At 59.0% G+C, this 16,791-nt stretch overlaps 1 protein-coding gene across 1 annotated transcript in view; it reads right to left on the bottom strand.

Annotated features, from left to right (window-relative positions):
• lig1 (ligase I, DNA, ATP-dependent) overlaps positions 1 to 16,791 on the bottom strand; it is a gene marked incomplete at its 5' end in the record, with an annotated part of 298,686 nt that overhangs the window by 60,537 nt on the left and 221,358 nt on the right. Inside the window, 4 exons of the mRNA XM_041182305.1 lie at positions 4,702 to 4,773; positions 5,358 to 5,468; positions 10,090 to 10,185; positions 14,891 to 15,006. Of these exons, the coding sequence (XP_041038239.1) occupies positions 4,702 to 4,773; positions 5,358 to 5,468; positions 10,090 to 10,185; positions 14,891 to 15,006 (395 nt within the window). The remainder of the gene's footprint in view (positions 1 to 4,701; positions 4,774 to 5,357; positions 5,469 to 10,089; positions 10,186 to 14,890; positions 15,007 to 16,791) is intronic.

The raw sequence follows: 16,791 nt of genomic DNA, 5'->3' as shown, positions 1-16,791 counted from the left end.
CGAGGCGGGGAGAGGGCGGGCGAGGCGGGGAGAGGGCGGGCGAGGCGGGGAGAGGGCGGGCGAGGCGGGGAGAGGGCGGGCGAGGCGGGGAGAGGGCGGGCGAGGCGGGGAGAGGGCGGGCGAGGCGGGGAGAGGGCGGGCGAGGCGGGGAGAGGGCGGGCGAGGCGGGGAGAGGGCGGGCGAGGCGGGGAGAGGGCGGGCGAGGCGGGGAGAGGGCGGGCGAGGCGGGGAGAGGGCGGGCGAGGCGGGGAGAGGGCGGGCGAGGCGGGGAGAGGGCGGGCGAGGCGGGGAGAGGGCGGGCGAGGCGGGGAGAGAGCGGGCGAGGCGGGGAGAGAGCGGGCGAGGCGGGGAGAGAGCGGGCGAGGCGGGCAGAGAGCGGGCGAGGCGGGCAGAGAGCGGGCGAGGCGGGCAGAGAGCGGGCGAGGCGGGCAGAGAGCGGGCGAGGCGGGCAGAGAGCGGGCGAGGCGGGCAGAGAGCGGGCGAGGCGGGCAGAGAGCGGGCGAGGCGGGCAGAGAGCGGGCGAGGCGGGCAGAGAGCGGGCGAGGCGGGCAGAGAGCGGGCGAGGCGGGCAGAGAGCGGGCGAGGCGGGCAGAGAGCGGGCGAGGCGGGCAGAGAGCGGGCGAGGCGGGCAGAGAGCGGGCGAGGCGGGCAGAGAGCGGGCGAGGCGGGGAGAGAGGGCGGGCGAGGCGGGGAGAGAGGGCGGGCGAGGCGGGGAGAGAGGGCGGGCGAGGCGGGGAGAGAGGGCGGGCGAGGCGGGGAGAGAGGGCGGGCGAGGCGGGGAGAGAGGGCGGGCGAGGCGGGGAGAGAGGGCGGGCGAGGCGGGGAGAGAGGGCGGGCGAGGCGGGGAGAGAGGGCGGGCGAGGCGGGGAGAGAGGGCGGGCGAGGCGGGGAGAGAGGGCGGGCGAGGCGGGGAGAGAGGGCGGGCGAGGCGGGGAGAGAGGGCGGGCGAGGCGGGGAGAGGGCGGGCGAGGCGGGGAGAGGGCGGGCGAGGCGGGGAGAGGGCGGGCGAGGCGGGGAGAGGGCGGGCGAGGCGGGGAGAGGGCGGGCGAGGCGGGGAGAGGGCGGGCGAGGCGGGGAGAGGGCGGGCGAGGCGGGGAGAGGGCGGGCGAGGCGGGGAGAGGGCGGGCGAGGCGGGGAGAGGGCGGGCGAGGCGGGGAGAGAGCGGGCGAGGCGGGGAGAGAGCGGGCGAGGCGGGGAGAGAGCGGGCGAGGCGGGGAGAGAGCGGGCGAGGCGGGGAGAGAGCGGGCGAGGCGGGGAGAGAGCGGGCGAGGCGGGGAGAGAGCGGGCGAGGCGGGGAGAGAGCGGGCGAGGCGGGGAGAGAGCGGGCGAGGCGGGGAGAGTGCGGGCGAGGCGGGGAGAGAGCGGGCGAGGCGGGGAGAGAGCGGGCGAGGCGGGGAGAGAGCGGGCGAGGCGGGGAGAGAGCGGGCGAGGCGGGGAGAGAGCGGGCGAGGCGGGCAGAGAGCGGGCGAGGCGGGCAGAGAGCGGGCGAGGCGGGCAGAGAGCGGGCGAGGCGGGCAGAGAGCGGGCGAGGCGGGCAGAGAGCGGGCGAGGCGGGCAGAGAGCGGGCGAGGCGGGCAGAGAGCGGGCGAGGCGGGCAGAGAGCGGGCGAGGCGGGCAGAGAGCGGGCGAGGCGGGCAGAGAGCGGGCGAGGCGGGGAGAGAGGGCGGGCGAGGCGGGGAGAGAGGGCGGGCGAGGCGGGGAGAGAGGGCGGGCGAGGCAGGGAGAGAGGGCGGGCGAGGCAGGGAGAGAGGGCGGGCGAGGCAGGGAGAGAGGGCGGGCGAGGCAGGGAGAGAGGGCGGGCGAGGCAGGGAGAGAGGGCGGGCGAGGCAGGGAGAGAGGGCGGGCGAGGCAGGGAGAGAGGGCGGGCGAGGCAGGGAGAGAGGGCGGGCGAGGCAGGGAGAGAGGGCGGGCGAGGCAGGGAGAGAGGGCGGGCGAGGCAGGGAGAGAGGGCGGGCGAGGCAGGGAGAGAGGGCGGGCGAGGCAGGGAGAGAGGGCGGGCGAGGCAGGGAGAGAGGGCGGGCGAGGCAGGGAGAGAGGGCGGGCGAGGCAGGGAGAGAGGGCGGGCGAGGCAGGGAGAGAGGGCGGGCGAGGCAGGGAGAGAGGGCGGGCGAGGCAGGGAGAGAGGGCGGGCGAGGCAGGGAGAGAGGGCGGGCGAGGCAGGGAGAGAGGGCGGGCGAGGCAGGGAGAGAGGGCGGGCGAGGCAGGGAGAGAGGGCGGGGCGAGGCAGGGAGAGAGGGCGGGCGAGGCAGGGAGAGAGGGCGGGCGAGGCAGGGAGAGAGGGCGGGCGAGGCAGGGAGAGAGGGCGGGCGAGGCAGGGAGAGAGGGCGGGCGAGGCAGGGAGAGAGGGCGGGCGAGGCAGGGAGAGAGGGCGGGCGAGGCAGGGAGAGAGGGCGGGCGAGGCAGGGAGAGAGGGCGGGCGAGGCAGGGAGAGAGGGCGGGCGAGGCAGGGAGAGAGGGCGGGCGAGGCAGGGAGAGAGGGCGGGCGAGGCAGGGAGAGAGGGCGGGCGAGGCAGGGAGAGAGGGCGGGCGAGGCAGGGAGAGAGGGCGGGCGAGGCAGGGAGAGAGGGCGGGCGAGGCAGGGAGAGAGGGCGGGCGAGGCAGGGAGAGAGGGCGGGCGAGGCAGGGAGAGAGGGCGGGCGAGGCAGGGAGAGAGGGCGGGCGAGGCAGGGAGAGAGGGCGGGCGAGGCAGGGAGAGAGGGCGGGCGAGGCAGGGAGAGAGGGCGGGCGAGGCAGGGAGAGAGGGCGGGCGAGGCAGGGAGAGAGGGCGGGCGAGGCAGGGAGAGAGGGCGGGCGAGGCAGGGAGAGAGGGCGGGCGAGGCAGGGAGAGAGGGCGGGCGAGGCAGGGAGAGAGGGCGGGCGAGGCAGGGAGAGAGGGCGGGCGAGGCAGGGAGAGAGGGCGGGCGAGGCAGGGAGAGAGGGCGGGGCGAGGCAGGGAGAGAGGGCGGGCGAGGCAGGGAGAGAGGGCGGGCGAGGCAGGGAGAGAGGGCGGGCGAGGCAGGGAGAGAGGGCGGGCGAGGCAGGGAGAGAGGGCGGGCGAGGCAGGGAGAGAGGGCGGGCGAGGCAGGGAGAGAGGGCGGGCGAGGCAGGGAGAGAGGGCGGGCGAGGCAGGGAGAGAGGGCGGGCGAGGCAGGGAGAGAGGGCGGGCGAGGCAGGGAGAGAGGGCGGGCGAGGCAGGGAGAGAGGGCGGGCGAGGCAGGGAGAGAGGGCGGGCGAGGCAGGGAGAGAGGGCGGGCGAGGCAGGGAGAGAGGGCGGGCGAGGCAGGGAGAGAGGGCGGGCGAGGCAGGGAGAGAGGGCGGGCGAGGCAGGGAGAGAGGGCGGGCGAGGCAGGGAGAGAGGGCGGGCGAGGCAGGGAGAGAGGGCGGGCGAGGCAGGGAGAGAGGGCGGGCGAGGCAGGGAGAGAGGGCGGGCGAGGCAGGGAGAGAGGGCGGGCGAGGCAGGGAGAGAGGGCGGGCGAGGCAGGGAGAGAGGGCGGGCGAGGCAGGGAGAGAGGGCGGGCGGGGCGAGGCAGGGAGAGAGGGCGGGCGAGGCAGGGAGAGAGGGCGGGCGAGGCAGGGAGAGAGGGCGGGCGAGGCAGGGAGAGAGGGCGGGCGAGGCAGGGAGAGAGGGCGAGGCAGGGAGAGAGGGCGAGGCAGGGAGAGAGGGCGAGGCAGGGAGAGGGGGAGCGAGGGGGAGCGAGGGAGGGAGGGAGATCGAGGGAAGGAGGGAGATCGAGGGAGGGAGATCGAGGGAGGGAGGGAGATCGAGCGAGGGAGGGAGAGCGAGCGAGGGAGGGAGAGCGAGCGAGGGAGGGAGAGCGAGCGAGGGAGGGAGAGCGAGCGAGGGAGGGAGATCGAGCGAGGGAGGGAGATCGAGCGAGGGAGGGAGAGCGAGCGAGGGAGGGAGAGCGAGCGAGGGAGGGAGAGCGAGCGAGGGAGGGAGAGCGAGGGAGGGAGGGAGAGCGAGGGAGGGAGGGAGAGCGAGGGAGGGAGGGAGAGCGAGGGAGGGAGGGAGAGCGAGGGAGGGAGGGAGAGCGAGGGAGGGAGGGAGAGGGAGGGAGAGCGAGGGAGGGAGGGAGAGCGAGGGAGGGAGGGAGAGCGAGGGAGGGAGGGAGAGCGAGGGAGGGAGGGAGAGCGAGGGAGGGACTGAGAGAGAGAGAAAGGGATAGAGTGAGCCCGAGGTGGGGGTGGGACAGAGAAGGTGCTGGTCGGCGGGGGGTGAGGTTATTCCCCCAGCGGTCGGGGTCAGGGTCGGGGTCGGGGTCAGGGTCAGGGCCGGGGTCAGAGTTGGGGTCAGGGTCGGGGTCGGGGTCAGGGTCAGGGCCGGGGTCAGAGTTGGGGTCAGGGTTGGGGTCAGGGTTGGGGTCAGGGTCAGGGTCGGGGTCAGGGTCGGGGTCGGGGTCAGAGTTGGGGTCAGGGTCAGGGTCAGGGCCGGGGTCAGAGTTGGGGTCGGGAGTCGGGGTCAGGGTTGGGGTCAGAGTCGGGGTCAGGGTCAGGGTCAGGGTCGGGGTCAGGGTCGGGGTCAGGGTCAGGGTCGGGAGTCGGGGTCAGGTTCGGGGTCAGGGTTGGGGTCGGGGTCAGGGTCGGGGGTCAGGGCCGGGGTCAGAGTTGGGGTCGGGAGTCGGGGTCAGGGTTGGGGTCAGGGCCGGGGTCAGAGTTGGGGTCGGGAGTCGGGGTCAGGGTTGGGGTCAGAGTCGGGGTCAGGGTCGCCGCTGGAATGCTCACCTGTCCGTTGAGGTAAAGCAGGTCGAAGGCGTAAACACAGACCTGAACAGTGATGTCAGCGGCATCGACATCCTGAGGGAGAGAGAGACACGCAGGTTACACAGCAAGATCCCGCACACCGGGCCGGTTACAGAGGAGGATCCCGCACACCGGGCCGGTTACAGAGGAGGATCCCGCACACCGGGCCGGTTACAGAGGAGGATCCCGCACACGGGGCCGGTTACAGAGGAGGATCCCGCACACGGGGCCGGTTACAGAGCAGGATCCCGCACACGGGGCCGGTTACAGAGCAGGATCCCGCACACCGGGCCGGTTACAGAGGAGGATCCCGGACACGGGGCCGGTTACAGAGGAGGATCCCGGACACGGGGCAGGTTACACAGCAAGATCCCGCACACCGGGCCGGTTACAGAGGAGGATCCCGCACACGGGGCAGGTTACAGAGCAGGATCCCGCACACCGGGCCGGTTACAGAGGAGGATCCCGGACACAGGGCCGGTTACAGAGGAGGATCCCGGACAAGGGGCAGGTTACACAGCAAGATCCCGCACACCGGGCCGGTTACAGAGGAGGATCCTGGACACGGGGCCGGTTACAGAGGAGGATCCCGGACACGGGGCCGGTTACAGAGGAGGATCCCGCTCACGGTTCCCTACCTTGCGTTTGCGGGTGGTCAGCACCTGGAAAGGTTGGATCTGCCTCTTCTCCGCCTCCCAGGCCACAGCCTCCGAGTCAATGACACAGGATCTGACGTGGGCCCTTCTCACCTGCAAATCAAAGCCCAGCATTAATCCCGAGGGAGGGGGAAGGGGGTCAGAGGGAGGGGGACGGGGGTCAGAGGGGGACGGGGGTCAGAGGGGGACGGGGGTCAGAGGGGGACGGGGGTCAGAGGGGGACGGGGGTCAGAGGGGGACGACAAGCTGTTGGGGGTGATAGAGAGATGGAGCAGGGTGTCACAGAGGGAACAGTCCCTTGCGAAGCGGATGGGAGGGTGTGTCTGGTGGTGGCATCGTGCTGGAGTTGGTAGAAAGAGTGTAGGATGGTCCTTTGGATGCGGAGGCTGGTGGGGTGAACCTTCAGGACCAGGGGAACCCTAGACTGGTGCGCAGGGCCTGATTTCCAAACTTGCAGATGTTCGGGAGATTGGAAACATTGTCCACTGTGGTGGGGATAGTCTTGAACTTCAAAGGGACGTGGACATGTTGGAGGATTGGGCAGACAAGTGGCAGGTGAAGTTCAACACAGAGAAGTGCGTGTTCAGGGCCAACATATTCCTGTAAAGGTGAAGGACAGGACCAACATGTCCAGGGACGTAAAGGGATATAGAGGACTGGATAAGGGAAACGAGGCTTATGACAGATACAGAGGACTGAAAACAGCGGAAACTCAAGTACAGAAAGTGTGGGGGGGGGTACTTAATATAAAGGTAATTAGGAGCGTGAAGCGGGGGCATGAACGAACACTGCCGGGCAAGGTAAAGGAAAATCCCAAAGCTTTTTATAAATACGTTAAGAGCAAGAGGGAATGCAGGGAAGGAACAGGGGCCCATTCGGGATCCAAGGGTAAAATGAGTGTGGAGCTGGAGGACGTGGATGAGGTGTGGAATGATTACTTTTCATCGGTGTTCACTGTGGAGAAGGACGATGTAGGTGGAGAAATCAGGGAAGGGGGACTGTGATACACTTGAACAAGTTAGCATTGAAAGGGAGGAGGTGTTAGAGGTCTTACCGGGCTGAAAGCTGGAGAAGTCCCCAGGCCCAGATGAGATGTATCCCAGGCTGCTATATGAGGCAAGGGAGGAGATTGCAGAGGCTCCGACACTAATTTTCAAATCCTCTCTGGCCACAGGAGAGGTGTCAGAGGACTGGAGGACAGCGAGTGTGGTACTGTTATTCAAGAAGAGTAGAAGGGATAAAGCAGGTAATTACAGGCCAGAGAGTCTAACACCAGCGGTAGCAAAACTAGTGGAAAAGATTCTGAGGGACAGGATTAATCTCCACTTGGCGAGGCAGAGATTAATCAGGGATAGTCAGCAAGGCTTTGTCCAGGGGGAGGTCTTGCCTAACAAATTTGACTGAATTTTTCAAGGAGGTGACTAGGTGTGTAGATGAGGGGAGTGCGGTTGATGTAGTCTACATGGACTTCAGTAAGGCTTTTGACAAGGTCCCGCATGAGAGACTGGTCAAGGTGATAAGAGCCCATGGGATCCAGGGCGATTTGGATCCATAAATGGGTTAATGACAGGAGACAGAGGGTGATGGTTGAAGGTTGTTTTTGCGATTGGAAACCTGTGACGAGTGGTGTACCACAGGGATTGGTGCTGGGACCCTTGCTGTTTGTAGTGTACATTAATGATTTAGATGTGAATATCGGAGGTACAATCAGTAAGTTCACAGATGACATGACAATTGGTGGTATCGTAAATAGTGAGGAGGAAAGCCTTAGATTACAGGACAATATAGATGGGCTGGTAAGAAGGGCAGAGCAGTGGCAAATGGAATTTAATCCTGAGAAGTGTGAGGTGATGCATTTTGGGAGGAATAACACAGCAAGGGAGTACACAATGAATGGTAGGACCCTAGAAAGTACAGAGGGTCAGAGGGACCTCAGTGTACATGTCCGTAGATCCCTGAAGGCAGCAGCACAGGGAGATAAGGTGGTTAAGAAGGTATATGGGATACTTGCCTTTATTAGCTGAGGCATAGAATACAAGAGCAGGGAGGTTATATTTGAACTGTATAAAACGCTGGTTAGGCCACAGCTGGAGTACTGTGTGCAGTTCTGGTCGCCACATTATAGGAAGGATGTGACTGCACCTGGAGGGGGTGTAGAGGAGATTCACCAGGATGTTGCTTGGGCTGGAGCGTTACCGTTATGAAGAGAGACTGGATAGGCTGGGGCTGTTTTCCTTAGTGCAGAGAAGGCTGAGGGGCGTAGATAGGGTAGGTAGGAAGGAACTTCCCCCTTTAGCGGAGGGGTCAATAACCAGGGGACAATAGATTCAAGGTGAGGGGCAGGAGGTTTAGAGGGGATTTGAGGAGGGATATTTTTCACTCAGAGGGTGGTGGGAATCTGGAACACACACTGCCTAAGGGGGTGGTAGAGAGAGGAACCCTCACAACATTGAAGTAGTATTTAGATTGAATGTTTGAAACACCACCTCCTATTTAATACATTGAAAAACAATTCACTGGCCTGGAAGGTCATGGGCAGCTGACCAAGCAAGTGCAGACATCGAACCATGGCACACAGGGACGCAGGCCAGGTGCTGCAAAATGGGATCGGGTTAGCTGCTTGATGGCCGGCACAGAGACAATGGGCCGAAGGGCCTGTTTCTGTGCTGTATAACTCAATGATTCTCAGTGTGAGCTGATTCATTTTGGCAGGAAAGATGTGGAGAGACAGTATAAAGTAGAGGGAGAAACTCCAGAGGAGGTGCAGGAACAGAGGGACCTCAGTGTAGATGTACGTAGGTCGTTGAAGGTGACAGGGCCTGTTGAGAGAGCAGTTAACAAAGCAAATAGTATTTTAGGCTTTATTCACAGGGGTGTTGAGTACAAGAGTAAGGAGGTCATGTTGAACTTGGATAAAACACTAGTTAGTTCTCATCTGGAGTACTGCCTCCAGTTCTGGGCTCCATACTTGAGGAAGGATGTGAAGGCATTGGAGAGAGTACAGAGGAGATTCACAAGAATGATTCCCGGGATGAAGAACTGGAGCTATGAGGAAAACTGGAGAGGTTGGGACTGTTTTCCTTGGAGATAATGAGGCGAAGAGGAGACTTGACAGAGGTATTCAAGATCCTGAGGGGTATGGAGAGGGTAAATAGTGAGAAACTGTCCCCACTCAAGAGGACATCAAGAACGAGAGAGAACAGATTCAAAATAATGGGCCAAAGGAGTAAATGGGATGTGAGGATAAAATATTTCACCCAGAGGCTGGTTGGAGTCTGGAACAAACTTCCTGAGGGGGGGGGTGAAGGCAGGTTCGAACGAGGTATTTAAAAGAGAATTGGATTGTTACCTGAAAAGAGAGAATGTGCAAGGTTACAGAGATAAGGCAGGGGAGTGGGACTAGGTGGAATGCTCTTACAGAGAGCCAGTGCAGATTCGATGGGCTGAATGGCAGCCTCCTGTGCTGTACAGAGCCTGAGATAATGGTTTGGGGGGAGGTGGGGGGGCGGGGTGCGGAAGTGTGGAAAATGGTTGTACACAGCCTTGTCAACCAGACTGAGGACTGAGCTGGGGAGTGGGGCAGGATGTGGCTGAAATCCCCACCCCCCCCCCATTGGGAGGTGTAGTCGAGGTAGCTGTGGGAGTCGGTGGGCTTGTAATGAATATTAGTTGACAGTCTATCACCAGAAATGGAAACGAAGGGGCCAAGGAAGGAAAGGAAAGTGTGGGAGAGGGACCATGTGAAGCTGAGAGAGGGGTGGGAACTGGAAGCAAAGTGATTAATCTTCCCAGGTCTAGATGAGAGCAGGAAATGGCACCGATACAGTCATGGTTTACCAGAAAGAGAATTGTGGGAGGGGTCCCGAGTAGGACTGGAACAAGGAATGTTCCACATACCCCACAAAGAGACAGGAATAACTGCGGGTACGCATAATCACACCCTTTATTTGGAGGAAGTGAGACAAGTTAAAGGAGAAATTGTTCAGCGTGAGAACAGGTTCAGCCAGACGGAGGAGAGTAGTGGTGGATGGGGATTGTTCAGGTCTCTGTCCGAGGAAGAAGCTAAGGGCCCTCAGACCATCCTGGTGGGGGATGGAGGTGTAGAGGGACTGGGCGTTCATGGTGAAGAGGGGGCAGTTAGAGCCAGGGAACTGGAAATTGTTGAAATGACGTTGGGCATCAGAGGAATCACGAATGTAAGTGGGAAGTGACTGGACAAGGGGAGAGAAAACAGAGTCAAGTTAGGAAGAAATGAGTTCTGTGGGGCAGGAACAGACAGAAACGATAGGGACCAGGACCAGTCCTTCTGGTGGATTTTGGGAAGCTGGTGGATGTGGGCCGTGTGGAGCTGCTGGACGATGAGGTTAGAAGAGAGATTACCAGAGATGAGGTGATGGGCTGGGCTGGAAACATTGGCTTGATGTTTGGCGGGGGGATCAAGGTGCAGGGAGAGTTGGAAGGAGCGTCGGGGAGGTCACACACCAGACAACAGCAGCACCGCCCTTGTCAGCACAGTGTGATCCGGGAATTCATTCCGGCAATTCATCGAGGCCGGGGAACCATCAAGACTTAGGGCCAAACACATCACAGAACCCCACGGGACCCCCCCAGAGCGTTTAACCCAGTGAGATGGGCAAACTGCCCACCGGCTGGGTATTACACCGATATTATTAACCCGTCGATGCAAATGTTGCACAGGGTCAGCTCACTGTACCTTGGGAAGCCGGCTGACAATGTCCGGGTACTTGGAGGTATTATTCTCTTGATTGCGACTGTAAATGTGAATTTCGCCTGTGTCGAGCATGTGAATCTGGGAAGTAGAAATAGCACAAAACATCGCCCACATCAGACACCGATCCAACTGCGGGCATTGCAATACATGGGGAGCAATCCCCAAACAATATGGATCTCAATACACTCGCAGCCAGAGATCTCTGACAATGAGGCAGGAGACGTAATACTCCCAAACTCGACTGTAATATCCAGACCCTGACATACCCACATCATTACCCCCAATACACCCAAACCCAACTGTAATATCCAGACCCTGACATACCTACATCATTACCCAAAATACCGACTGTAATATCCAGACCCTGACATACCCACATCATTACCCCCAATACTGCCAAACCCAACTGTAATATCCAGACCCTGACATACACACATCATTACCCCCAATACACCCAATCCCGACTGTAATATCCAGACCCTGACACACCCACATCTTTACCCCCAATACACCCAAACCCGACTGTAATATCCAGACCCTCACATACCCACATCATTACCCTCAATACACCCAAACGCGACTGTAATATCCAGACCCTGACATACCCACATCATTACCCCCCAATACTCCCAAACCTGACTGTAATATCCAGACCCTGATACACCCACATCATTACCAATACTCCCAAACCCAACTGTAATATCCAGACACTGACATACCCACATCATTACCACCAATACTCCCAAACCCAACTGTAATATCCAGACCCTGACATACCCACATCATTACCCCCAATACTCCCAAACCCGACTGTAATATCCAGACCCTGACATACACACATCATTACCCCCAATACACCCAATCCCGACTGTAATATCCAGACCCTGACATACACACATCATTACCCCCAATACTCCCAAACCCGACTGTAATATCCAGACACTGACATACCCACATCATTACCCCCAATACACCCAAACCCGACTGTAATATCCAGACCCTGACACACCACAGCATTACCACCAATACACCCAAATCCGACTGTAATATCCAGACCCTAACATACCCACATCATTATCCCCAATACACCCAAACCCGACTGTAATATCCAGACACTGACATACCCACATCATTACCCCCAATACACCCAATCCTGACTGCAATATCCAGACCCTGACATACCCACATCATTACCCCCAATACTCCCAAACCCGACTGTAATATCCAGACCCTGACATACCCACATCATTACCCCCAATACACCCAAACCCGACTGTAATATCCAGACCCCGACATACCTACATCATTACCCCCAATACACCCAATCCCGACTGTAATATCCAGACCCTGACATACCCACATCATTACCCCCAATACTCCCAAACCCGACTGTAATATCCAGACCCTGACATACCCACATCATTACCAACAATACTCCCAAACCCGACTGTAATATCCAGACACTGACATACCCACATCAGTACCCCCAATACACCCAATCCCGACTGTAATATTCAGACCCTGACATACCCACATCATTACCCCCAATACTCCCAAACCCGACTGTAATATCCAGACCCTGACATACCCACATCATTACCCCCAATACTCCCAAACCCGACTGTAATATCCAGACCCTGACATACCCACATCATTACCCCCAATACTCCAAAACCCGACTGTAATATCCAGACCCTGACATACCCACATCATTGCCCCCAATACTCCCAAACCCGACTGTAATATCCAGACCCTGACATACACACATCATTACCCCCAATACACCCAATCCCGACTGTAATATCCAGACCCTGACACACCCACATCTTTACCCCCAATACTCCCAAACCCGACTGTAATACCCAGACCCTGACATACCCACATCATTACCACCAATACACCCAAACCCGACTAATATCCAGACCCTGACACACCCACATCATTACCCCCAATACACCCAAACCCGACTGTAATATCCAAACCCTGACATACCTACATCATTACCCCCAATACACCCAATCCCGACTGTAAAATCCAGACCCTTACATACCCACATCATTACCTCCAATACAACCAAACCCGACTGTAATTTCCAGACCCTGACATACCTACATTATTACCCCCAATACACCCAATCCCGACAGTAAAATCCAGACCCTTACATACCCACATCATTACCCGCAATACACCCAAACCCGACTGTAATATCCAGACCCTGATACACCCACATCATTACCAAAACTCCCAAACCCGACTGTAATATCCAGACCCTGACATACCCACATCATTGCCACCAATACTCCCAAACCCGACTGTAATATCCAGACAGTGACATACCCACATCAGTACCCCCAATACACCCAAACCCGACTGTAATATCCAGACCCTGACATACCCACATCATTACCCCCAATACACCCAATCCCGACTGTAAAATCCAGACCCTTACATACCCACATCACTACCCACAATACACCCAAACCCGACTGTAATATCCAGACCCTGATACACCCACATCATTACCAAAACTCCCAATCCCGACTGTAATATCCAGACCCTGACATACCCACATCATTACCCCCAATACACCCAAATCTGACTGTAATATCCAGACCCTGACATACCCACATCATTACCAATAGTCCCAAACCCGACTGTAATATCCAGACACTGACATACCCACATCATTACCCCCAATACTCCCAAACCCGACTGTAATATCCAGACCCTGACATACTCACATCATTATCCCCAATACACCCAAACCCGACTGTAATATCCAGACCCTGACATACCTACATCATTACCCCCAATACACCCAATCCCGACTGTAATATCCAGACCCTGACATACCCACATCATTACCCCCAATACTCCCAAACCCGACTGTAATATCCAGACCCTGACATACCCACATCATTACCCCCAATACTCCCAAACCCGACTGTAATATCCAGACCCTGACATACCCACATCATTACCCCCAATACACCCAAACCCAACTGTAATATCCAGACCCTGACATACCCACATCATTACCCCCAATACACCCAATCCCGACTGTAATATCCAGACCCTGACATACACACATCATTACCCCCAATACTCCCAAACCCGACTGTAATATCCAGACCCTGACATACCCACATCATTAGCCCCAATACTCCCAAACCCGATTGTAATATCCAGACCCTGACATACACATATCATTACCCCCACTACTCCCAAACCCGACTGTAATATCCAGACCCTGACATACCCACATCATTACCACCAATACACTCAAACCCGACTAATATCCAGACCCTGACACACCCACATCATTACCCCCAATATACCCAAACCCGACTGTAATATCCAGACCCTCACATACCCACATCATTACCCCCAATACACCCAAACCCGACTGTAATATCCAAACCCTGACATACCTACATCATTACCCCCAATCCCGACTGTAAAATCCAGACCCTTACATACCCACATCATTACCTCCAATACACCCAAACCCGACGGTAATATCCAGACCCTGATACACCCACATCATTACCAAAACTCCCAAACCCGACTGTAATATCCAGACCCTGACATACCCACATCATTACCACCAATACTCCCAAACCTGACTGTAATATCCAGACACTGACATACCCACATCAGTACCCCCAATACACCCAAACCCGACTGTAATATCCAGACACTGACATACCCACATCAGTACCACCAATACACCCAAACCCGACTAATATCCAGACCCTGACACACCCACATCATTACCCCCAATACACCCAAACCCGACTGTAATATCCAGACCCTCACATACCCACATCATTACCCCCAATACACCCAAACCCGACTGTAATATCCAAACCCTGACATACCTACATCATTACCCCCAATACACCCAATCCCGACTGTAAAATCCAGACCCTTACATACCCACATCATTACCTCCAATACACCCAAACCCGACTGTAATATCCTGACCCTGACATACCTACATCATTACCCCCAATACACCCAATCCCGACTGTAAAATCCAGACTCTTACATACCCACATCATTACCCGCAATACACCCAAACCCGACTGTAATATCCAGACCCTGATACACCCACATCATTACCAAAACTCCCAAACCCGACTGTAATATCCAGACCCTGACATACCCACATCATTACCACCAATACTCCCAAACCCGACTGTTAATATCCAGACACTGACGTACCCACATCATTACCCCCAATACTCCCAAATCCGATTGTAATATCCAGACCTTGACATACACATATCATTACCCCCAATACTCTCAAACCCGACTGTAATATCCAGACACTGACATACCCACATCATTACCACCAATACACCCAAACACGACTAATATCCAGACCCTGACACACCCACATCATTACCCCCAATACATGCAAACCCGACTGTAATATCCAGACCCTCACATACCTACATCATTATCCCCAATACACCCAATCCCGACTGTAAAATCCAGACCCTTACATACCCACATCATTACCCCCAATACTCCCAAACCCGACTGTAATATCCAGTCCTGACATACCCACATCAGGAACTCCAAAACACCAAATCAGACTGTAATATCCAGACCCTAACATACACACACCATTACCCCCATTAATCCCAACACCGACTGTAATATCCAGACCCTGACATACCCACATCTTTACCCCCGATACTCCTGACCCCCAATGTCTGGGGGCAGGGATTGAGAGTTGGCGTTGGGTGAGATTTGGGGGTAACATTCTACTTACCTGTGCCCTCTCCCCATCGTACTTATATTCACAAGTGAAAGCAGCCTCATCGAATCTCTTCATCACCTCTCCAATGCCCTTGGTTGGGTGGGCAAGCATAGGTTTCAGAGGAATGCCTGCAGATCAACACAGCTCATAACTCATCAACTATCACAGGGATCACTGCAGACCCACATCCGCCATTAATCCCCACCACCAACCGATCACACAACGAGGTATTAATCCCCACCACCAACCCATCACACAATGAGGTATTAATCCCCACCCCCAACCCATCACACAACGAAGTATTAATCCCCACCCCATCACACAACGAGGTATTAATCCCCACCCCCAACCCACCACACAAAGAGGTATTAATCCCCACCCCCAACCCATCACACAACGAAGTATTAATCCCCACCCCATCACACAACGAGGTATTAATCCCCACCCCCAACCCATCACACAATGAGGTATTAATCCCCACCCCCAACCCATCACACAACGAAGTATTAATCCCCACCCCATCACACAACGAGGTATTAATCCCCACCCCCAACCCATCACACAACGAAGTATTAATCCCCACCCCATCACACAACGAGGTATTAATCCCCACCCCCAACCCATCACACAATGAGGTATTAATCCCCACCCCCAACCCATCACACAACGAAGTATTAATCCCCACCCCATCACACAACGAGGTATTAATCCCCACCCCCAACCCATCACACAATGAGATATTCCTCATCTCACCCTGGACACTGTCGGTCCCTCTCCACTCCCCCAGTCTCCCTCCCTCCCCACTACCCCAGTCTCCGTCCCTCCCCACTCCCCCAGCCTCCCTCCCTCCCCACTCCCCCAGCCTCCCTCCCTCCCCACTCCCCCAGCCTCCCTCCCTCCCCACTCCCCCAGTCTCCCTCCCTCCCCACTCCCCCAGTCTCCCTCCCTCCCCACTCCCCCACTCCCCCTCCCTCCCCACTCCCCCAGTCTCCCTCCCTCCCCACTCCCCCACTCTCCCTCACTCCCCACTCCCCCAGTCTCCCTCCCTCCCCACTCCCCCAGTCTCCCTCCCTCCCCACTCCCCCAGCCTCCCTCCCTCCCCACTCCCCCAGTCTCCCTCCCTCCCCACTCGCCCACTCCCCCTCCCTCCCCACTCCCCCTCCCTCCCCACTCCCCCACTCTCCCTCACTCCCCACTCCCCCAGTCTCCCTCCCTCCCCACTCCCCCAGTCTCCCTCCCCACTACCCCACTCCCCCTCCCTCCCCACTCCCCCAGTCTCCCTCCCTCCCCACTCCCCCAGTCTCCCTCCCTCCCCACTCCCCCATCTCCCTCCCTCCCCACTCCCCCAGTCTCCCTCCCTCCCCACTCCCCCAGTCTCCCTCCCTCCCCACTCCCCCAGTCTCCCTCCCTCGCCACTCCCCCTCCCTCCCCACTCCCCCAGTCTCCCTCCCTCGCCACTCCCCCAGTCTCCCTCCCTCCCCACTCCCCCAGTCTCCCTCCCTCCCCACTCCCCCAGTCTCCCCACTCCCCCAGTCTCCCTCCCTCCCCACTCCCCCTCCCTCCCCACTCCCCCAGTCTCCCTCCCTCCCCACTCCCCCTCCCTCCCCACTCCCCCAGTCTCCCTCCCTCCCCACTCCCCCTCCCTCCCCACTCCCCAGTCTCCCTCCCTCCCCACTCCCCCAGTCCCCCCTCCCTCCCCACTCCCCCAGTCTCCCTCACTCCCCACTCCCCCAGTCTCCCTCCCTCCCCACTCCCCCAGTCTCCCTCCCTCCCCAGTCTCCCTCCCTCCCTCCCCTGTCTCCCTCCCTCCCCACTCCCCCAGTCTCCCTCCCTCCCCACTCCCCCACTCCCCCTCCCTCCCCACTCCCCCAGTCTCCCTCCCTCCCCACTCCCCCAGTCTCCCTCCCTCCCCA

Source organism: Carcharodon carcharias, assembly GCF_017639515.1.
Source record: "Carcharodon carcharias isolate sCarCar2 chromosome 39 unlocalized genomic scaffold, sCarCar2.pri SUPER_39_unloc_11, whole genome shotgun sequence".
Taxonomy (NCBI): Eukaryota; Metazoa; Chordata; class Chondrichthyes; order Lamniformes; family Lamnidae; genus Carcharodon; species Carcharodon carcharias.
This window is presented reverse-complemented; position numbering and strand designations above follow the sequence as displayed.